Below are 23,430 nucleotides of genomic sequence, written 5' to 3'. Positions count from 1 at the left end.
GACTATAAGTCCTCCATCTTTAGCTCTATCCCTCCTATTCCCTTCTATCTCTCACTCTGAGAACTAGAATGAAATACAATTTGTCATTGCCTCTAAGCAAGTCAGTGAACTTGTCCTAATGTTCCATTCCCATTCCTGAGTCTTTCCAAACAAATTTAAAAATACAAATCAAAACAACCCTGAGGTCTATTCACATTCACTGAATTGGGAATGATTGACAAAATATGGAAAAGTATAAATAACAAGCTTGACAAAGAAATAGATATGAGACGTCTTTTCCTGTACCTTTGCAGAGGTGGGGAGTCCATGATGTGGAATGCTGAACATAATGTTAGACTTTTTAATGTACTTATCATTTGATTTTGCTGATCTTCTCCCCCCTCTTTTCTCTTTTCCTTAAAAAAAAATTTCTCTGCTGTAAAGGATGACTAGGAAAGGCAGAGAAGGAATTCAAGGGAAAAATCTAAGTGATATTAAAATGAAAGATACCAATTTTTTTTTTAAACTATTTTTTAAATTGCAGTTTGTGGACAGTATTCAATGGGGAAAATCTTGGTAAAGTAACAAACTCCTAATATCTATGTTTGAATGAGATCTTTTTCACAGAAGAGAATCAATTGTATTCTAGTACTCACAGAACTTCTTTGGGCTTCCTAAATCCTTTTAAGAATAGAAATTCTAAGAGCTCTACAACATAGTAGATTCTCTTCTCTAGTGAAATATCTCACTCAGATACAGAATTGGCTTTAGGAAAAACCTTTATAGGTTCCTTTTCCTTTTATGGCATCTCCAGGAGAACAATGACTGGTGAATATGAGCTCCACACTCTTTTAATTACAAGTGGCTATGGTCATAGGTATATAACCAAAAATATTTGAGTACCACTGCTTTAGAACTTTTTCTACTCATAATCCCTTTCCCCCCAAGAAGTTTTTATGTGAGCCTGGGTATATATATGTAGTCTAATTAGTCTCCTCATTAAAATCCTATTCCTCATTTGTTTTTACATTTCATTTCTTCCACTCTGCAATGCTGAAATATTTTGATTTGGATTGTAATTTGGAAGAATTTGGTGACCTTCTTCCAAATTCCAATCTAAATCAAAAAATTGCAGCATTAGCTCACAAGAAATATTCCATTAAAATTTTAAAATCTCTTGCACTTATAAAACTACTCCCTTGAGAGCTACAATTGACTTGTCTTTATTTTCAGAATAAGTGTATTTATAAATGGCTCTGCTTCCATCTAGTACGTTTAGCCTCAGACCTCTGCACTTAAGAAATACGTCAGAATCACAACACTCTTTATACTTCCTCTATTTTTTTGACCTGCTGATTTTCTGTTCTTCTGTGCTATTACTGTGCAATGTTCTTTTAAATATATTAAACATTCACAACCTATTACTATTCATCCAAAACAAAGTGAAGCCTCACGTCGTTCTCCAAGAGAATGGAAGACAATTATATCCAGCCAAAACAATTCAAGAGAAGGCAGATTTTTAAAAATTTTTAAATGAACTCTCCAAGTCCACAAGGCTTGTTTACACATACCCTAACCATTGTAGAATATTAAAGACAGACATGACTCCTTTCTTTTAACAAATTAATTTTTTAAAAAAAAAGGAGGGGAAAGGAGCAGTAGCCAAAATCAAAAGAAATTTTGGCAGTTCTCAATGAAGGTGATTCTGGAGATCTTTATTTTTATCATATATTTAATGTTCTTGTCCTAGAATGACTGAAACTCAGAAGCGTATTAGAGAAAAAAGTTCCTGGGCAGCTAGATGGCTGTGGATAAAGTGTCAGAACTGAAATCAGTTGGATTCTTCTTCCCGAGTTCAAATCTGATCTCATTTACTAGCTGTGTGACCCTGGTCCAGTCACTTAACCCTGTTTGCCTCAATTTCCTTATTTGTAAAATGAGTTAGAAGGAAATGACAAACCATTCCAGTATCTTTGCCAAGAAAATCCCAAATAGGGTCACAAAGAGAGGGATTGAAGAACAAACCCAACTCTTCCATTTTAAAGTGTTTTCCTTGTAAGGGGCCCACCTAAGTTATATAGCTCATGAAAAAAGTGGTACTCGAATTCAGTTGCTTTTTCTAGGCCACTGAGTATTATATGTGATCATGCACACATTAGAATGTAAACTCACTGAGGTCAGCTTTTAAAGTCATAAAATCATATTAGGGACTTTCTTATTCAAGAGCCTCAATTTACAGATAAGGAAACTTGGTATCACATTGTTAGCTTTTTAAATCTTTGTAACTGGAACACATTTCCCCAAAGCCTAGCAGAGTGTCACAAAAAAAGCAATTAAAAATGTTTGCTAAATTCAATTAAACTAAAGATAAATGAGAGGGTTAGGGGTAAAGGGAAAGTGTGTCCTTGACTACTGTCAGAGGAAGTGAATGATAGATTTCATTTCCCCCTTCCAATTGTTGCAGTTTAAGTTGGTTTGAAAATAGCCCAGAAATATATTGCATTTTTTACCGTAATCAATCATTGCAACATGAGCCTGTCCGCAGCAATTATTTTGTCTATTTATCCTACTCTGGAAAGGTGATTATTTCTTTTTTAAAATAACATTGTGATCTTTCTTAGTTCAGAGGAACTGTCCCAAAGCTATTGTTTTTTCATTACTTCTTTAAGATTCTAGAATGGGAACAATTAATTTTCTCCTTTCCTTCTCAACATCCCTGAGCCAACTTGTGCTTTAACTGGTGAAGGCAACATCCTTCCTATCACAACAGATGTAAGAAGAGGTGAGCACAGGCCAAGAAGTGGAAATTGCAAAGAACTGAATGGTATTATGAATTAGAGATTATGGACTCCAAAGCTTTTTACAGATCTTAGGTTTGGGGTAATAATAGCAAAGAGCTACTAGGTGACACCATAGCACATGGAATACTGGACCTGAAGTCAGGTAGATTCATTTTTCCCTGAGTTCAAATCCAGATAGATACTTATTAGTTGTGTGATCTAGTATCTTTGCCAAGAAAATCCCAAATTCAAGAATCGGTTACAACTGAAAGTCTAAGCGCGATAGCAAAGTTAGTAAACACAAAGATAAAGAAGTTAGTACACAAGGTAGCTCAGGGATTCTGATTGAACAATGATGTGTGGCCCAGAGACCAAAAAGGTTTCTTTTAGTCTCTCCCAAAGTAATACGTTATCTACATGGGAGGGGCAGTCTTCCCAAGTTTTTAATGGTAAAGGTCAGATGATACTAAGAATCTCACAGTTCTTAGACCATCCATAAACATTAACTCATGTGTAGATTCTAGCTATGAGATCTTTGCCCAAGTGACTTAACACTAAAACACATCAATGTTGTCGTAACAGAAGCCAGAAGGCAAATTGAAATCACAGATAAATGGAAGGAAAGCAACAGATTCCTCTTAAGAGAGTTATAGAAAGGAGTTGGCAAATTGGTTTCATCTTATACCCAAAGACAACAAGAAATATAATTGGGTCATCTGAGCTTGCAGCATTCATGATGAGCATAAACAAATCTTAAAAATAATTGCTACCTTGTGCTCCATTCTCTGCTGCAGGAGATAGAAAAGGTAGATTCTCCCACCTAATATATACCTCCTATTTCAGGAGCTTCCCGACTAAAAAAGGGGCATAAAGGGAAAAACTTATGTTGGAAAATATGGCTCTATATTTTAACATGTTTAACATATATTGGATTACTTGCCATCTAGGGAAGGGAATGGGGGAAAGAAAAGGGAAATTTGGAACACAAGGTTTTGCAAGGGTTAGTGTTGAAAAATTATCCATGCATGTTTTAAAAATAAAAAGCTTTAATAAGATAAAATGGAAAATATGGTTCTAGTTTGAAAAGTTAAGGCTAAAAGCTTATAAACTACTCAGCAGACATGTCTTATCTCTCAGGAATATTTGCTTCCAGAGAAGTTGGTAGTATCTCAGCAGAAAGGAAATGATTGGTTGTGGGAGTTGTTATCAGCACTGTTTGTATGTAAAATAAGGTTGATTAATTAGAATGAAGGTTAAAATTGACATTGGATGAGAAGATAGAGATAAGAAGTTATTATAAATAATTTCAAGTCTCCACTTATTCAATGCAACTAAGATGTAAATGTTTAAAAAAAAAAAAAGTAGTAAATAGGAAAAGATAAACATATTGATCTTGATCATCACCATTTTTTGAAAGAAATGACCTGATGTAGTATTGGCAACTAGGTGGACAATACAATCTGTGGGAACTTGAAGCACTGGACATGACTGAAAAACAATTAATAGAAGAGCTCAATTTTTTAAATAACCCATTGATTACCCAAAAAAACCATTTGATTTGGTAGAGCAAAAAATAGTTTTAAATCCTATCCTTTAGCAAAGAGTCTCTTATTTATATGTGAATATCATACAAGAGCTCTCTAAAAATGCAATCACTGGACCACAACATAGTATTTACACTTTTTCTGTTGTTTTTTGCTTCCATTTTTGTTTTTCTTCTCAGGTTATTTTTACCTTTCTAAATCTGATTTTTCTTGTGCAACAAGAGAACTATATAAATATGTACATATTTATTGTATTTAAGATATACTTTAACATGTTTAACATGTATGAGACTGCCTGCCATCTAAGGGAGGGGATGGAGGGAAGGAAGGGAAAAGTTGGAACAGAAGTGTTTGCAAGGGTCAATGTTGAAAAATTAGCCATATGTTTTGTCAATAAAAAGCTATAATAATAAAAATAAAATAAAAAATGCAATCACAGAGATTAACTATTTAATGACTGCATATTATTAAAAGGACATATTACTAATATCCAAATTATACTCTGAAAGGTCCAAATGGAAAAATGTTAAATTCTTCCAGATGCCCTTGTTTTTGAATGATATTACCCTGATTGAATCAAGTTCCTACTTATTACAGAACCTCCCCTAGGAGGGGATACAAACATACAAATAATTATTCAAATTATTCAAAAGGCATTTGTCTAGCCATCCATATAGGAAAACTAAATAGCTCCTACTATTCAGACAATGGCATGTCATTAGATAGTCAGTCCACTGAGTTAATATAACACTATGATAATATGGAACAGGCACTCCAGTCACACAGTTACATCTAGAACCAAATGAAAGAACAAGAGCAAGCTGGACCGCATCTGGTAAGTGTGAAGTCTTTTTTATAATCCCAAGCTGCTCCATGGTGCAAAATCTATTTTTCATGACAAATATTCTACCAGTGATTGCTACCTGACTGTGGACCTTGAATCACCAGGTGATTCACGAGATGTGGTAAAAAGCAACGGGGCAATAGAGAGACGCAAATGCAACAAGTGTCATAAGAGACATCACTGAGGACATGTAAGTGCAGAAAGGTAGGTGAGAAAAAAAATTTATAGATGACCATTTGATCATTTTAGTTAAAAAGAAGAAGAGAAACAGAGAGAGAGAGAGAGAGAAGCCCCTATATATATTCCTTAAGTGAAAAGATTGACTCACTTTTCTATTTGTATACCCCAATACTTGGCACATAGTGGATACTTTAAAAATATTATTCATTAATAAATAAAAACTCATTGATCCACTGCTTTTTCTCAATGATCCTTTACCTTGGAGCCTGTGATTTTTTTTAAAGAGAATTTTATTATCTTCCTCTAACATTGCCAACATACTACCATTTATTTTGGTCTTTCCAAATGAGCTCCATTGCATGCATTTTTAAGATTTAACAACATACTTTTGAATACTTAAAAAAAGTTTTAATATGGATGAATAATTTTCTAACAGCTGTCCTTTGACATCATTAAGATGGCTTTACACTAGATAGGGATCATTGTACCTTCTGTCCTCAGAGCACATCACCCAAATGCAAACTTTTGCTTGGTCACTAGACCTTCTACTCAATGTTAAAAGTAACACAGCTTCTGAGCAATGATTCCCTCAGGCTAAGAAAGGAGACTTGATCATTAAACAATAGCCTTTACCCATTTGTTTAGTACTATAATAAGGTGGAAAGAATAGTGTATTAAGGTCAGAAAACATGATTCAAATCCAGAGTCTTCCTGCAGTCAGGACAAGTTATCTTGTATAAGTTCCTTAATAACCTTTCCAGAGGGTCTCTGGTCAATCTGCAAAATTTACTCTGTGATCTTAGCCAAAATCTAGTCTTTTTTTTTTTTTTTTTTTTTTAAAAAGAATTACTGAGCCTTACTAGATTTTTAGTCTCCAGGGTAAATATGGATTATTATATACTTGATGCTATGTTAACCTGAATACAAAGGGTCTCTTTGTTGGGAAGACCTAGACACAAGCCAAATTCTAATATACCCAGGGAAACTCTGAATGTGTTTCAAAGAGTATGTCAAAGAAAGTCATTGATAAGAAGTCTCTAAGGTTGAACCAAGTCCACAAACTCAGAGCTTCAGTTCTCAGCCACAGAGTACATCATGGGTCACTTCTGCAAGATGCGATTTTATCTAATGTAAAATCTTCATCTATTGTCATCTTCATGAGAATTTGTAAGACCAAATTCTTCTCCTTAGGCCCAGAGACAGAAAATTTCTCATTCCTTCATTGTAGATTTTCTCCTTCAAACATGTCATATTATAAAGGAAAGAGGGATTCTTCAACTTTTAGTTTTTCATGACTTGCTTGCACCTTATTGTATGACTCTACCAGGAAGCACAAATTTGTGGCTATAAGCAGTGTTAAGAAATAATTATTTTTCTTTTCATCCACCCTATTTAGAAAACAACAGTGTGTGGATCTAAGTATCTCACAGTAGTATTCATTCTTTATTGTAAAAGGGTAGATTCCAGCTTACCATCCATTTGCTAGATAAGGCAATGGAAAGAAGATAGGGTTTTATGGGTCATACATGGTGACCTTGGGCAAGTCATTTAAATACTTTATGTCTCAGTTTCCCCATTTGCAAAACAGGAAGATTATTTGTACTACCATTCACCAAATGAAAGCATTTTGTAAATGTATCATAGGCAGGTACTTTATGATCTCTGAACTTTGTATCTCCATTAATACATAGCACTCTGCTCACAGTAGCACTTAACTGTATTGAATGAATTTTTGAGTTAGCATTTTTCCTATAACAAAGTCAATATTTTTATTCTGCTTAGCTAGGTACAAATTCTTCTAAGTGTTTTATATGTCACCACTTGTTGCTTCTGCTGTAATAGACAAGTGTAGATAAAGTGATAACAGCATAGTAGCTAATGATCCAAAGATTATTTCAGCAAACATGTCTATATTTTATTTTGTAACAAGTATTAAATCCTGACATTAAGATGAAGAGTGCAAATAATCTTCAGGTGTCTCCCTATCTGTTACAGCTATCTACTGTACAATTTACTACTACCATAATTAATTGAACCAGTCATAAAACACGGAAAATTAATAAAAAAAAAAAATCAGACTATCATTTCATCACTAGAAGCCAATATGCTTTGCATTAAAAATTCAGTTCATTTGTTCATCCATTTATTCAATGCCAATTTAAATACTGTATATAGATATATAAAGTTTCATTAAGTTGTGATTCTTGGTCTCACTAAAGTTAAAAGCGCACAGATTATAATATTATAAATGCATCAGAAATGTACAAAAAAAGATCCTTCTGAATGGAAGATTTGACAAAATTAGATGCTACTGAAGATCTAAAGTTATTGATTCTCCTGGGGTTAAAAATTTTTGAATTAGAAGGAAATCTTAGAATGACAGGTAGTCAAATAAAACTTCCTAGTATAGTATAATCAATCAATACTTATTGTATAACAGACATCGTTCACTGTGTGTATTTTAGTCACATTTTTAATGTGAGACACAATTTTTCTAAACATCTAAGACTTTGATTTAAAAAAATTATATCTAGTTATTGCCACAACCTTGTATTCTCAGATAGTATATTACTTTTTAGCATCCATCATTACCACCTTTGCTAAATCTGATGAAGACAGCTAGCATAGGAGTCTTCACTAGTCTAAAAGGAAATCCTTTGAGATCTTTCACTCAACCTGAATTGATTTGTAGATCCTGAACTGTTTCTTTCTGCCTCTCATATTTGGGGTCTAGGAGGGAATTTGGCAAACTATGGGGATTAAGATACATACTCTTTCATGTTCTATAGGGGAAATGAGCAAATTCTGATAGAAGATTAAATATGCCTTTGCTTAATTTACAATGAAATGCTTGCTTACTTATATTTGCCAGGCAGAATATCATGCCTTTCCCAGGACATCTTAAGATCTATGTAAGATAGTTTAAATATAGTTTTGCTTAGAGGCCTCTGGATAGATTGGGTGACCTTTGGAAGTCCCTTAGAGCTCTGTGACAACTAGAGTAAGAATTCCCAAATCTCTACTTATCCAACACATGGTCGAGGTTTAATTACTAACTCTTTTACTAAGAATAATTTAGACTTTTCCAAATTTACCATTTACACAAAGTTGACTATATACTTCTGTTAGCTTTGAAGTTTGGATCATTATGAATTTAATAATAGATCATATTTACTTAGAAATACAATGAAATCGTGAGATGAGAATTATAGATGCCAATTTTGCATGAAGCAGGAAAGAATTTACTGGAAACTGGCCAGAGACTGCTCACAGGCTTGCTGATTTAGAGCTAAAGAGATCTTACAGATTAATGAGTCTAAACTTCTCATTTTGTAGATGAAAAAACTAAGGCCCAAAAGAAGATGTGATTTTCCTGAAATCACAAAAGTATTAAATAGCAGAACCGGAATCTCTGATTCTAGATCTGGAGCTCTATCCAATATAATAAGATTAAGGGAATTACATTTAATTATACTCAGAATTTTGAATAAGGAAAGGTAAAGGTGAAAGAGCCTCCCCAACTCCATTCAAAATCTAGTTTAACTGTTACTCTCATTCTCATTCCCTCCCTTCCCATTTTGGTAGTTGTGATCTAGCCTCAATTCCATTCCTAAAAAGCATCAAATACTCATACATAATCATGAGAACTCACCATTTTTTGGACATTCTCATCAGTAATATTAGTGTTATAATCCCAAGAAGCAAGTGAACTTTGATAAGACACATCTTCCGCAGCTTTATTAAAATTGTCCAGAAATGCTTTAGCCTTGTCTTCAATGGATTGTTGAGCAGCAGTCACAGCCAGAAGGCTGAAAAAGAGCCAGAGAGGGTCTAACATCTTTCCCTGTGAGCCAAGATCCCATCCACTGAGCAAATTTCCTTCAAGCAAACCTCTTCATGGGTTTTTCTCTCCCATCAGCCTTTGAACTTGGGTTGGGCGCAGAGAACTTTAAAAAAAAAAAAAAAAAGGCTGTAAATAATCTGTTGAACTCTTATAGTTTTCATCCAGGAAAAGACATACATATAAACAGCTTTAAGAATGATTCCAAAAAAAAGGAAAGAAATCAGGTAAACAAATGTTAATAATTAACTTGAAAGAACCATAACACTAGTAGCATTTTATAATCTTATCAAAAGCTTTTACTTTTAGTTAATATTTCCCTAGAAAGCTGTCAAAGATATACTCAAAGTTCTATAGTGTGACAAGGTGTTCAAAGAAAGCCAGAATTATGATCTAAAAGGTAGCTGCAGCATTGTAATGTTAGCTTGCAAACATATAAAGAGCCTGTGAAAAAACCATTGGGTCTACCCACCAGGTTTTAAAATGGTTATGAATCAAATTTTTAATTTTAATTTTAAAAATTTTTATTATATATAATTTTGTATTATATATTATACATATTGTGTTATATATATTATATAATAATCATATGTAAAATAAAAAAATTAAATTTTTAATTTTTAAAAGGGAGATCTAAATTTAATTTAGATTTAAATCTAAAAGATTTAAAAGGGAGAAAACATTGTGAATGGTGGAAATGGTAATTTTTTTATAAACATATAAAAATACCTTATTTAATTAGTTTGGGGGAAAACTAACTATTTTATGACATAGGACATTTCCCCATTATTTTATCAGTACATAACAAGCAGCTTTTCCTGATTCACCATCTTCTAATGCTTTCCATTTAGAGTTAACTTGTATCTGATCTGTATGCATCATGTACATTGTTATTCAATCATATCTGATTCCTCAAGACCCCATTTGAGATTTTCTTGGCAAAGATAGTAGAGTGATTTACCATTTACTTCTCCAGGTCATTTTATGAATGGGGAACCTGAGGCAAACAGATTAAGTGACTAGCCCAAGGTCACACAGGTGCCAGTAAGAGACCAGATTTGTGCTCAGGTCTTCTCGACTCCGGAGCTCTATTTAATGAGCCATATTGCTGCTCACATGATATACATATCTGCTTGTATATATATGCTATGACATCTATACTATATATGTGTGTGTGTGTGTGTATACACAAATATATACATACATACAGACATTTATAGTCTCCTCCCATTAAACTAATTTCCTTCTGAAGAGTACCAATATGTTCATCTCACAAGTTCATTATTTATTCATTAAACATATATTCATTAAGTATTTTAAAGGTAAAAGTGTTGCAGGCTGCTATACTTTATTGATCTGGTTTTATGATTTTATCAAGTTAGGAACTCTTTTTAAAAAGTAACTACCTTACTTGAATTGCATCTGTATCCCACTGCTTAGCATAGTACCTGACACTTGTAAATGCTTAATTAATGCTTTCTGACTTAACAACAATGCAGATCAGCAACTGTTCTCACAAATGTATATAGATCTGATGATATGCCTACAGCACTGAGGAATGTCCGTGGTCAGATGTGAGCCCAAAGAGGTACTTTAACTTATGTTATGTGGGCTATTATAATGCCTCTATATTTTAACTCAGAATCAATCCAATTCCTTTTTTACTTACATCAAAATAGCCATAAAATATTCCTCATCTTATACTGGTGCAGCATTTTCCTCCTTAAAAAAAGTTTCCTGCATTTATCATTACTAATAATGTCTTTACTAATGATGAACACTTTAAAGTTCAGGTAAGATGGGGTTCTATGTCCTCAGGAAACTAAGTCTAGCTATTTAATGGTTACAGGGAAGGGCTTTGAGGGTAGAACTGGGAGTTGGGAGGTAGCAATAAATATGAAAATGAAAGAAAAACATTATAAATAAAACATTTAAAAATGTTAAAAGTTCAGAAGGGGAACACAAAAAGGACATTTTTTTTTTACTACCTTATTAAACTTAACAAATACTTAAAAAAAATAAAATGTACATGGCAGAAGCTGTATCGTTTAATGCACAATCCTATATAGTGTAACGAGTAGAGTGCTGGGCCTGGAGTTAGGAAAAAGTTTGCTAAAATCTGGCCTCAGATTCTTACTAGATGTGTGAGAAAATTGGGTCATAAAAAGTTAAGACATGATTGAACAGCAAAAACAAATATATAAAAATATCTGTTGATTACTGTTAAGTTCATTAAAAAAAATAAAGATACATTAAAGAGCTATTTGGCACTTAAAGTCACAATTGATTAGGAAGAATTCCATTTTCTTTGTTTCTACATCTATATCTATATTCTATATCTATTTCCTCTAGCTGGGTCATTTAACCACTTTTGAATTCTCACTCTATAATCTTATCACTCCAATCTAGAGTCTATTCAAAACTTACTAAGATTGGTCTCTAATTCTAGGTATTAATGATGCGGGAAAGATTCCTTTCTAGATTCCCACCCTTTCCTAGTTAATAATGTAAATTGCCCTTTAACTCACAAATCCTGGTCCCTTTGAATTCCAATAGAAGATCTGACCAGTTCCCAGCCCCACCCGGATATGAGCCAACTTTGGGGCTACACCCGAAAGCCCCTCGAGCTAAGTCTCCTATTATAAAAAGGCCTCGCTGGGAACCCCTCTTTGCAGAGATTCCAAACATGGTGGCCATGTGAGGACCCTCTGTCCACTGGACCCTCTGTCCAGTGCCCTCCTTATCTCTACCTTCGCCTATACTTTAACTTTGCTTATCCAATAATAAACCTCTTATCAATCTAACTCTCTGGGCCAATAAATGCTTTTATTGGGAACTCGCGCCGCTACAAGACCCCCTTGTGCCGAATCTGTACCCCAAACCTGCCACTAGACCTTAACCCTAATTTCATTTAGGTACCCCAAAGCTAGACCTCAACATTAATGTTTCAAACATAATTTAAGACTGACTCATCAATATATCTTCTTCCTTCTCCCACCTATTAAAAACCCACCTACAATGAGAAGGAACTAAAAATGTTGTCATAAACCAAAGAATCTGGAGAATTCTACTTATTCTCAAAGTTCTAACAATTTCTCAATGGCAGGCTATCCTTTTCATAAATAGAAAACCCATAATAGAATTGAAAGACAAAAAGTGACCATAAGGTGGTCTAATCCAATAGTACCTAATTTTAAAGGAAATTGAATCTTCTCAAATCAAAATGGTTACTGAAGTGATTACATTTTTTAGGATTATAAGAGATACATATATCTAAAATGCCTGAATACTCTCTGTCCTCACCTCTGCCTCTCAAAAGGTTTTAATTGATTCCCCCCAGGTGTTCAGACATTGTGAATTTATTTCTCTATATCCTGTATTAACCTGTCAAAATAAAGTATCTACCCTCAAAGAGCTTATATTCTATTGAGATATTATGTTGACAGGTTGATTGCCTCACTTTTATGTTCCCCTCTACACAACAAAGTGCTGATATAGTGGTGTTTAATAAATGAGTGTTGACTGAGATTTACTATCTGCTCATAATCTTAAACCCACAAAGACTAACTAGATCATTCTATCCTCAAGCAAAAAATCCTTGCATTGACTGAGTATTAACATGGAAACTCTCTAGGTGTCTCAGTGATTACAGCACTAGGAATGGAGTCAGGTTATTTTCCTGAATTCTAATCTGCCTTCACAACTCACTTAACCCTGTTTGCCTCAATTTTTTTATACGTAAATAAAAAGAACTGGAGAAGGAAATAGCGAACTACTCCACCATCTTTGCCAAGAACATCCCAAATGGGATCACAAAGAGCCTGGTGCAATTCAACAACAGGTTTTTTTTTGTTTGTTTGTTTGTTTGTTTGTTTTTTTATGAAAAATAACTATATAACTTAGTAATAATAGAAAAAAAAGGAGGTAGGTGACTCCTATCTTCCATGAAGATAGCAAGGTTAGCTCAGTTATTATGACTGGATATAAAGCAAAATGTGCTATCCTTTCCCCAAAAGAAAAACAAAAGAGCTCAAATTTAAGTGAAAATGTAAACAAAACAAATCATACCTGTCTGTAAAAATTGTGGAAGCCTTGTGGAAGCCAAAATGAGACTCTACACAAAGGAAGGAAAAAAACAAACAAACCAGAAAGGAAAACTGATCACAGTAATGGGAGTCTTCAAAACTACTAATGGGTAGCATACATTATTTTAAGAAAAATAAAAATAAAACTCCTTAACTTCCTTAACTTCCAACTAATGTGAGAGGAACAAAAAAAAATGAAGTATATTTCCAATTCAGTTCACTGAAGCATAAAACAAGATTAATATATCAAATTTCAAGGAAGAGATGAAGCAAGATAAAGAATCTTGAGCTTACAGGAAGATGAAAAAATAAAAAAAGTTCCTATAGAAGCTAAAAGGGGGAAATTAAAATAGTTAAAAGTTTTTACAGTAAATTTACAGGAAAAAAAATTAGCTCATAAGGATACATACATCAAGGAAAAACTTCCAGTACTGAGGAAATGGTCCTTATTATCTATCCAGACTTATGCTGGACAGAGAATATGAATGAGAGTGAAACTCACGGGGGTAAAAATTCTTCTGATACAGGGAAGAAATGTGTTTTAACTGATTGCTTTGGAAACAAAAACCAATCATGAGAAATGATAGGAGTCATAGACCCAGAAATGGAAATCAAATGGAATCATCCAAGGAGGAAAATGGGAGCTAAAGAAATAGGAAAATGAAGATACACTACAAAAAAGATTATAGATACCCTTGAATGATAAATTCCCTTTGGGTTCTAAAATACAATAATATCATAATATTCAGATTACCATAAAATCCTGCAGATGATTTAGAAGTTGCCATCTCTAAAATGAAGAGTCTCGCTTATGCTAAAGAACAGTAAAATGCCAATTAATTGTAATGCCAAATCACAAAATGTACTTTTCTCCTCAACATATAGGTAGACTAAGAATACAGATATCACGTCACTGTATTAACTGACTTTACTTAATTGTATCCCATGTTACAAGAGAGAACTCAAAAACTGAGAATTGGGAAATATTAGGAAATGATTATAATGTAAAAATTACATCGAAAAAACTGAGGAAGGATAGAGATAGACATAGATAGTGGTAGGTAGGTAGATAGTTAGGTAGGTAAGTAGTTCTAGGACCAATGTCATTCTTGTTCATTCTCTGTTCTCAAAAAATGACCAAGAACTTCAAAAGGGTAATATAAGAAATAAAATAGCTTACCAAAAACTCCACTGACTCACTGATGAAAGCAGGAAAAACTTATTTTACATTGTTGCGAGAATAGATGCTAGGTTAGTAGATACACTTTTGAAACAAGACAGTATTTTATTTCTAACCAGAATCGCAAGTCCCTCCCCTGATTGCCAATTAATTGGATGTCACAAATGTAAATCTCCACCTCCCCCATTACACAGCCAGTTCCAGTCCCCCTAGGAGCTTACATACATTCTTAAGGGAGAAAATCACCCTGGAGAGCTAGGGGCAAAAACCAAAGGATTCTTTTTAAATTTCAAACTACCTTCTCAGATTACAAAAGTCAGTCCCGGCTCCCAAGGAGTTTACATTCTTATGGATGCAAAATTCAGAGGGCTCCAGTTCAAATCTAAAACCACCCCAGATCATGCTTTGATGCCCTAGGGAGTTTCAATTTTTAAATTTAAGTTTCATTTCTCCGATTTAATTTTCATAACTATAGAAAACAAAGGCCCATCCATTTCTCACAGCGATATCTTGATTTTCATGTGAAATGGATTTAAAAATCAAGTCGAGCCATGCAAAGTCATTAGCCTCATCCTCTCCTCTAGTCATCCAACTCCAGTGGCAAGACAAAAGTCAAAATGACTGGGGATGGCTCAAAATACAACAGATAACCTTGAGGTCTTTCCCCGTTCAGTTCAGTAAAAGTCATTGCACTTTCAATGACTAGGGATAGGTAAGAATTAAGTCAAAAGATGGCCTAATTTACCACCACAAAACAATCTGCTTGGGAGGGAAAGATTTTCAAAGTTCCTGACCAGAACTAAAACAATTGCTATCTACTCTCATTCTTTAGATAGATGCATAGTTGAATACATGAATGAATGCAAATTATTTTAAAAAGTCATGATAGCTAGAAGCTTAATAGAGTAGATACAGCTCTGGAGTAGATTTTAGAAGAATTGTTTTCTTCAATGCCTATAACATTAATCTTAAATCTGTTAGTCTTTGGAGCCTTTGTATTCACATTTGTAAAAACAAACAAACAAACAAACAAACAAAAAAAACAATTATTCTAAACTTCCTGGTCCAAATGACCAAGGAAAAAGTTCTTTGAGCATCTAAGAGAAGTGCTTTTGAAACTTTAGTAGCCATAAAATTCTATGAACATGAGTTATTTCAATATTTAACTATAAACATCTCTATATTTTAATGTAGATAAAAAATATACAGATACTTGTCATTTATCCAGCAGCCAGGATAATGATCTCAATATGTGAATATTCTTGGCAACTAATGCTCAATTCATTAAAAAATGAAATTTTTTTCCTCAAAAATTTAGCCAACAAGATGGATCTCATAGAAAACCATGCTATTCAAAATGTGCAGATATATTGTATGAGTATGGAAATGTTGACCTCTTCCTGAGTTCCATTCTGGCCTCAAACACATTCTATAGCTATGTGACTGAGCTAGTCACCTAATCTTGTTTGCCTCAGTTTCCTCATCTATCAAATGAACCAAAGATCAGGAAATGGCAAACCACTTCAGTATCTCTGCCAAGAAAACCCCAAATTGGATCATGAAGAATTAGACTTAACTGAAATGACTGAGCAATAACAACAAAATGGAAACATTTACAAAATTATAGTCCCTGGGAGCTCAAGGTGTTCAAATAATTCTTCCCTATCTGCCCCTCTTCTGAAATTCTTCTTATTTTCAAGGATATCCCAAACCTTCCAGCTATCTCATTTTGTAAACTCTGTGTCATCTTTGACTTTTTCTCACTCATCCCACAGATTCCAATCAATTGCCTTATCTTGTTTCTCTCTTCACAACTTTCCTGGCATCCTTCCTTCCCTTACTACCACAGAGCTACCTCCTAAATTCAGGAACTTATCACCTCCCACAGGAACAATTGTCATTGCCTCCCTTTTTGATTTCCCAGCTCAAGCCTCTTCCCATTCCGATCCATCTTCTGCTCCGGAGTCAAAGTGATCTCCCTAAATGGCAAGTGTTAACCATGTCACTTCCCTACTCAATAAACTCTTCTTGTTTAGTCATTTTTAAATCAGTCTGACACTTTATGGCCTTACTGGGGGTTTCCTTGGAAGAGATCTGGAATAGTTTGCCATTTCCCGTTTCCCTCTTCAACTCAGTTTACAGATAAGGAAACTGAGGCAGAGTTAAGTGACTTATCCAAGACCACACAACTAGTACGTGTTTGAGGGCAGATTTGAACTTGGGAAGTGCCCAAGGCCCAGGCAGTTTATCCACTGTGCTGCTTAACTACCCCAATAAACTCTAGTGGCACCTTATTGCTTCTAGGATAAAATACAAACACTTTGGTTTGGCATTAATATTTATTCACATTGTGGCTCCTTCTAACACATCACTTCTTTCTGTGAACTCTATTATTAGTCTACCTGCCATTTCACAAACAACAGTCTATATTTTTGTATTGACCATTTCCCACGCATGAAATTCATTCTCTTCAACCTTGTCTCTTCTAATGCCAGGTTTCCTTCAAAATTCAAATTAAAGACTTCCTTCTCTACAAAGCTTTTCTTAATCAACTTAACTCCACATCCCACTCCCATATCCACCAGATATGCCAGCTTTCTCCCAAAATTATTTTGCATTCATTGTATATATTATGTATATACTTACATATGTATATGTTGCTTCACCCATTAGAATATAAGCTCCCTGAAGGCAGGTACAATTTCTATTTCTCCCCCGCACTTAACAAAATATCTGGTTGGAGCTTAATCAATGTGTGTTGATTTTTATTAATTGCCCACCAAGGTGAGGTGAGCAGCTCTGCTCAGTTCTGCTCTGCTCAGAAAAAGAGGTTCAGTGTCTGTAACCAGGAGAAAGGTTAGTCAGAAGTATCTGGCAAGAAGAATTACTGTCCTGTGGGACACCGCCTGTGTTGAGGGTCCCGTTGACTTCCAAGAGAAACATTTTTGACCTGAAGCCAAAAGGGGCTGGACTTGGAAATCAGGCCGGAAAAGACTCTACTTCTTCAGGGCCCCCAAGGTTGCTAGAAAAAAGGAAAATTAGTTAAAGACCCAGGAATGGAAGTAAATTATCAGAAAATAACATTGAAAACAAGATTCCTCAAAGAGGAAAGTAGGTAGGAAAGAGAATATTGAAAATCTTGCCAGAGAACACAGATACCAAGGCAGATTCTAGAGGACAGGTAGCTATGATCTTGAGGTTAGTTTTGTGTGTGGGTTTGTGTGTGGCTGGGTCAGAAGCAAATTAATTTCAAAGGTTGAAAGTCGAGGATCAGGGCAGGCTAAGAATGTAGAGGCCATAATTCTTCTTGGTTGCTTTTTAAATAGGCTACCTCCAAGAAAAGGGGCATCACACTAAAATTTACTGGGTTTCTCACAGAAATCATATGCTTAACCCTATTCTTATCTTTGTTATCCCTTTATGTGACATGAAATAGAACATGATTTAGCTCTGAGATGACCTATCTCTATCTCATGGGGGAGGAGGGGAAAGAGAAGAGAAGGGTCAGGGTGTTCACTCTAGTATAGTAATTGGAGAGCACTGAGTTCAGTGCTCCCGACAGAGTGATTGCATTCAAGATTGGGAATGAAACCAGCTGCAGACAGCTGTGTTGCAATGCTGCAATTTCCATAGATAAGGAGGGGATGTTGCTATTAGGATTACTGCATTTCAAGTATTGTCAGAGGCCCCTTCTTATCTGTGGTGCAATCCCCTCTCAATATAGTTTATCTGTACCCACAAAAGCTATTCTAAAACAGTTTTTTCTTTCTCTAAATTTAGTCTCCCAAAGCCAACTTCTTAGTTTAGCAAGTGACCAGTTTCCTAACTTCTTCTATTGTTATTATTATCTTTTTTTTAAATGATGAAGAATGTATATCCATAAAATTCTATTTAAAAGAGCTGTGAGTTTCTTGGTTTCTTCCCCTTTTGCCCAGGTATTTTATAAATTTGGGCAAGTATGTGGTGCAGTGTTTAGAACACTAGGACTGGAGACAGGTACAATTTCTATTTCTCCCCCGCACTTAACAAAATATCTGGTTGGAGCTTAATCAATGTGTGTTGATTTTTATTAATTGCCCACCAAGGTGAGGTGAGCAGCTCTGCTCAGTTCTGCTCTGCTCAGAAAAAGAGGTTCAGTGTCTGTAACCAGGAGAAAGGTTAGTCAGAAGTATCTGGCAAGAAGAATTACTGTCCTGTGGGACACCGCCTGTGTTGAGGGTCCCGTTGACTTCCAAGAGAAACATTTTTGACCTGAAGCCAAAAGGGGCTGGACTTGGAAATCAGGCCGGAAAAGACTCTACTTCTTCAGGGCCCCCAAGGTTGCTAGAAAAAAGGAAAATTAGTTAAAGACCCAGGAATGGAAGTAAATTATCAGAAAATAACATTGAAAACAAGATTCCTCAAAGAGGAAAGTAGGTAGGAAAGAGAATATTGAAAATCTTGCCAGAGAACACAGATACCAAGGCAGATTCTAGAGGACAGGTAGCTATGATCTTGAGGTTAGTTTTGTGTGTGGGTTTGTGTGTGGCTGGGTCAGAAGCAAATTAATTTCAAAGGTTGAAAGTCGAGGATCAGGGCAGGCTAAGAATGTAGAGGCCATAATTCTTCTTGGTTGCTTTTTAAATAGGCTACCTCCAAGAAAAGGGGCATCACACTAAAATTTACTGGGTTTCTCACAGAAATCATATGCTTAACCCTATTCTTATCTTTGTTATCCCTTTATGTGACATGAAATAGAACATGATTTAGCTCTGAGATGACCTATCTCTATCTCATGGGGGAGGAGGGGAAAGAGAAGAGAAGGGTCAGGGTGTTCACTCTAGTATAGTAATTGGAGAGCACTGAGTTCAGTGCTCCCGACAGAGTGATTGCATTCAAGATTGGGAATGAAACCAGCTGCAGACAGCTGTGTTGCAATGCTGCAATTTCCATAGATAAGGAGGGGATGTTGCTATTAGGATTACTGCATTTCAAGTATTGTCAGAGGCCCCTTCTTATCTGTGGTGCAATCCCCTCTCAATATAGTTTATCTGTACCCACAAAAGCTATTCTAAAACAGTTTTTTCTTTCTCTAAATTTAGTCTCCCAAAGCCAACTTCTTAGTTTAGCAAGTGACCAGTTTCCTAACTTCTTCTATTGTTATTATTATCTTTTTTTTAAATGATGAAGAATGTATATCCATAAAATTCTATTTAAAAGAGCTGTGAGTTTCTTGGTTTCTTCCCCTTTTGCCCAGGTATTTTATAAATTTGGGCAAGTATGTGGTGCAGTGTTTAGAACACTAGGACTGGAGACAGGAAGACCTGAGTTCACGTCCAGTCTTATACATATAATTGTGTGACTCTGGGCAAGTCACTTAACCCTTCTTGCCTCAGTTTCCATATTTGTAAAATGAACTAGAGAAGAAAATGGCAAACTACTCCAAACCCCAAATGGGATCACAAAGAGTTGGACATAATTGAGAAATGATGGAACAATAACAAAATTGTTATAAGATTTATTTGGGGATATAGTTTAAATTAGATGGCTTCTATGATTCTTTCTAGTGTTTTTATTTCCTTTGGTTTTTCAGGGGGTAAACCTGTCAAAAATGTTCTCCATCCCATCCTCTAGGACTCTACGCTCTCCACTTTTATCTATACCAACCCTATCTTCCTAAACTCTGTTAATGGCATCATTATGCTCCTAGCCACCCAGGTTTGAAATCTCAATTATCTTTGATTCTTTCTTTTCCTTAGCCCCAATATAATAAGTAGCCAAATCCTATCAGTTTCTACCTTTGATTTATTTTCTATGGCTTCCCCTCTTCCTTTCTATCCCCAGAACTAATACCTTAGCTCAAGCCTTCACTTGCTGTTGCCTGGTACCACAATAACTTCTTACCTACTTTACCTTGCCTTGCCTTGCCTACCTCTATCTCCAAACCATTCCATAAATTACCTCCTAATGTACAGTTTTGATCATACTTCCTTGCTCAAAATGCCTCAATGGCTCCCAGTTGTCTAGAATAACATTTAAACTCATTGAAGATCCTCTATTTTCTGGCTCCCAACCTGCAGGATCACCTTATTCTCTTTCAAATCCTTTGCTTACCCAGTAAAATGAACTGTTTGCCATTTCCTAAACAAGTTTCTGCATGTTATTGCCTCTATTTCTTTTCTCAATCAGTTCCTTCTACCTAAAATTCTCTTTCCCACCATTATCTCAATCTTCAGAATCCTACTCTTTAGAACCCTATTTATTTAAGGCCCAGATCAATTAATAGCTCCCAAATATTAACCTAGTACTTTCAGATTTACAAATAACTTTCTTCACTACAACAATCCTATAGATGATAGAAGGGGTGGGAGGGAAGAAGACAAGAAAAATGTTTATTAAATACCCACTTTGTGTCAGGCATTCAAATATATGAATTTACAAATATATTATTTAATCCTTACTGTAATACTTGACAATTATCTCACTTAATCCTCACAACAACAGCAACACTGAGAAGTAGGTGCTCTTATTCCCATTTTACCAGTGAGAAAACTGAGACAGAGAGCAATTAAGTATTTTTTCCAGAGCTACATAGCCTCTGGAGGTCAGATTTAAATACATTCTTTCTGATTGCAGATCCAGCATTATATAGGCAGAGTGGCCTAGCAATATTAGTATTTCCATTTTACAGAATGAGGAAAATGAAATTCAGAGGTAAATAACTTTCTCAAAGTCACATACCTAATATCAAAACCAGCCTATAATGATGAGGTCATGAATAGTGTTTTGGATTAAGAGAAACAAAAGAATTTGATTCCTGAGGCCAGCAGGGAGAAGAAGGCACTGATAGATATCAGTTTAGCTCCATAGGAGGCTTTCTGGGGAGATGGTCCAGTTTAAAATCCAAGTCAAATTCCTGAGACCCATCCTCTGTAAAGATCTTGAGCAGTCTCACCTTGCCATTCCCTGTCAGGAATCCCAGTCATGTTCCTGAGGTTAACTTTTCCTCATGAAATCTACTTAGGGGCCATTCTTTCCATGACTGCTACCTTCCTTGGATCAGTCTTCCACAGCATTCTGCCTCATAGAGCTTTTCCCATTCCCCCATACCATATGCTATCTCTTGTAACTTCACTATGCTTTCCAACCCCACTTCTCCTCCTTATAATTAGCTAACTCTTTTGGGATGCTATATCCCTTTCAAAATTTAGCCTGCAGCTAAGGGCATGTCCCAACTCATGGAGTGTTTCCTTTCTCTTGGTAAATGACAAATTTCATTAGAGAACTTCCCCTTTCCATCATTAATTATATTTTCTTTCTATATTATCCCATTCTATTTCATATTTACTATTCCTGGTATCTATTGTATCTCTTCATTTTGTCTGTAATGCCTTCCCCTAAATAAATCTGTCTTTTGCCAAAGAAAATGACCATTATGAATTCTTCACATGACCAAACCCCAACTTTTGGTACCTACCATCATCTGGTATCTTCATCATATGCATTATTTTGGTCCTCAAACTATATTATTTGCTGCCAAATCCCACATCTGTCTCAGTCCAAAATCAGTGTTCATATCATTTATCCCTTATTAAGGATAGCATCTTTTTTGTTTGTTTTTTCAAGATAATTGGGGTTAAATGACTTGCCTAGGATCACACAGCCAGTATGTATAAGTCCACAACTGAACTCAGATCTTCCTCACTTGAGCCTCAGTACCCAGCCACAGAGCCAATAAGCTGCCTCTAAAATACTGAATAAATATTTGTGGAATAGAATAGAATGGAATGGGTTTAATTGTAACAAAATCTGTAACCTGAACCAACATGCAGATACAATTTACTCCCTCAAAATTTTGATTAGTTCTAAATTAATAACAAAATCTTATGATCTTCTGAGATTTTCAAGTACTAAAGGATGAAATCCTGAATAAGTATATAAAAATTATCTAGGAAGATAAAAGTACAAATACAAAATGCTAGATATGTACAATCCTTTAATAGAATAGCATGTCCAATCCTGGGCCCCATGATGAAAGAATAATTTCAAAAGAGTTCAGGGGCAAAACAAAAACAAAAAAAGAATGACAAAACTAATAACTTTTTTAAAAACATAAAAAGAGATGAGTTTATTTAGCCTAGAAACATGTTTTTTAAACCGACCTCTGATTTTATCCACATAGGGAGTTCCCAGTGAGAAAATTCTTCTGCCAATGTAGGTCAAGATAAACTGCACAATTTATAATATTGAAGAGTTGCCTGGGGCTTTAAAAAGTTAAATGACTTGACCAGGGTCACTGCCAGCATGCATCAAAGAAGGTAACTGAGTGGAAGTCTCTGCCAACTCCAGTAAGCTCTTCATTCATCATAACACACTACCTCTCAGAGAACCATTGAAACATGGAGCCATTATTAATTACAACTTAGTGTCCGAATATTTTTCATCTCTAAATGAGAGAAATTGGGCTTAAATTGAAGCTTGGAAGTTTATGACTATCCAGGGTATCCTCCCAAAGTCTTAGTCCCTAAGTCTTATTATTCAGTCTTGTCTGATTCTTTCTTGACCCAATTTTGGGTTTTCTTGACAAAGATACTGGTTTTTTGTTTTGGTTTGTTTTGGTTTTGGTTTTGTTTGTTTGTTTGTTTGTTTGTTTGTTTTTGCCATTTCCTTCTCTAGTTTATTTTACAGATGAGAAAACTGAGGTGAGCAAGGTTTAGTGACTTGCCCAAAGTCATACAGTTAGTAAGTATCTAAAGCTGGATTTAAATTCAGGTCTTCCTGACTCTAGGCCTGATGCTTTATCTACAATGTCCCCAAACTGAGATCTGTTGAAGACCTTCACTTAAAAAGATAAGATCTCTCATTTCATCCAGGGCCATCTCTAGATGTCCTGATCTATATCTGGCCATTGGACTCAGATGACTCTCAGGGGGGAAGGTGAGGCAGGTCACCTTGCCCAGCACTCCCTCATCTAAATCCAGTTTGTGTGCATATCACAGCATCATTTCTCTGATGTCA

The 23,430-nt window shown here is 35.2% G+C and overlaps 1 protein-coding gene across 2 annotated transcripts in view; it reads right to left on the bottom strand.

The window, feature by feature from the left end:
• The window catches only part of ACE2 (angiotensin converting enzyme 2), a 73,354-nt gene that overhangs the window by 37,395 nt on the left and 12,529 nt on the right, over positions 1-23,430 (bottom strand). For both annotated transcript variants that reach the window (XM_051984467.1, XM_051984466.1), the window contains exon 3: positions 8,980-9,274. In XM_051984467.1, coding sequence (XP_051840427.1) covers positions 8,980-9,165 — 186 coding nt within the window. In that variant the 5' untranslated portion in view covers positions 9,166-9,274. The remainder of the gene's footprint in view (positions 1-8,979; positions 9,275-23,430) is intronic.

This window comes from Antechinus flavipes, chromosome 3, assembly GCF_016432865.1.
Source record: "Antechinus flavipes isolate AdamAnt ecotype Samford, QLD, Australia chromosome 3, AdamAnt_v2, whole genome shotgun sequence".
Lineage (NCBI taxonomy): Eukaryota > Metazoa > Chordata > Mammalia > Dasyuromorphia > Dasyuridae > Antechinus > Antechinus flavipes.
This window is presented reverse-complemented; position numbering and strand designations above follow the sequence as displayed.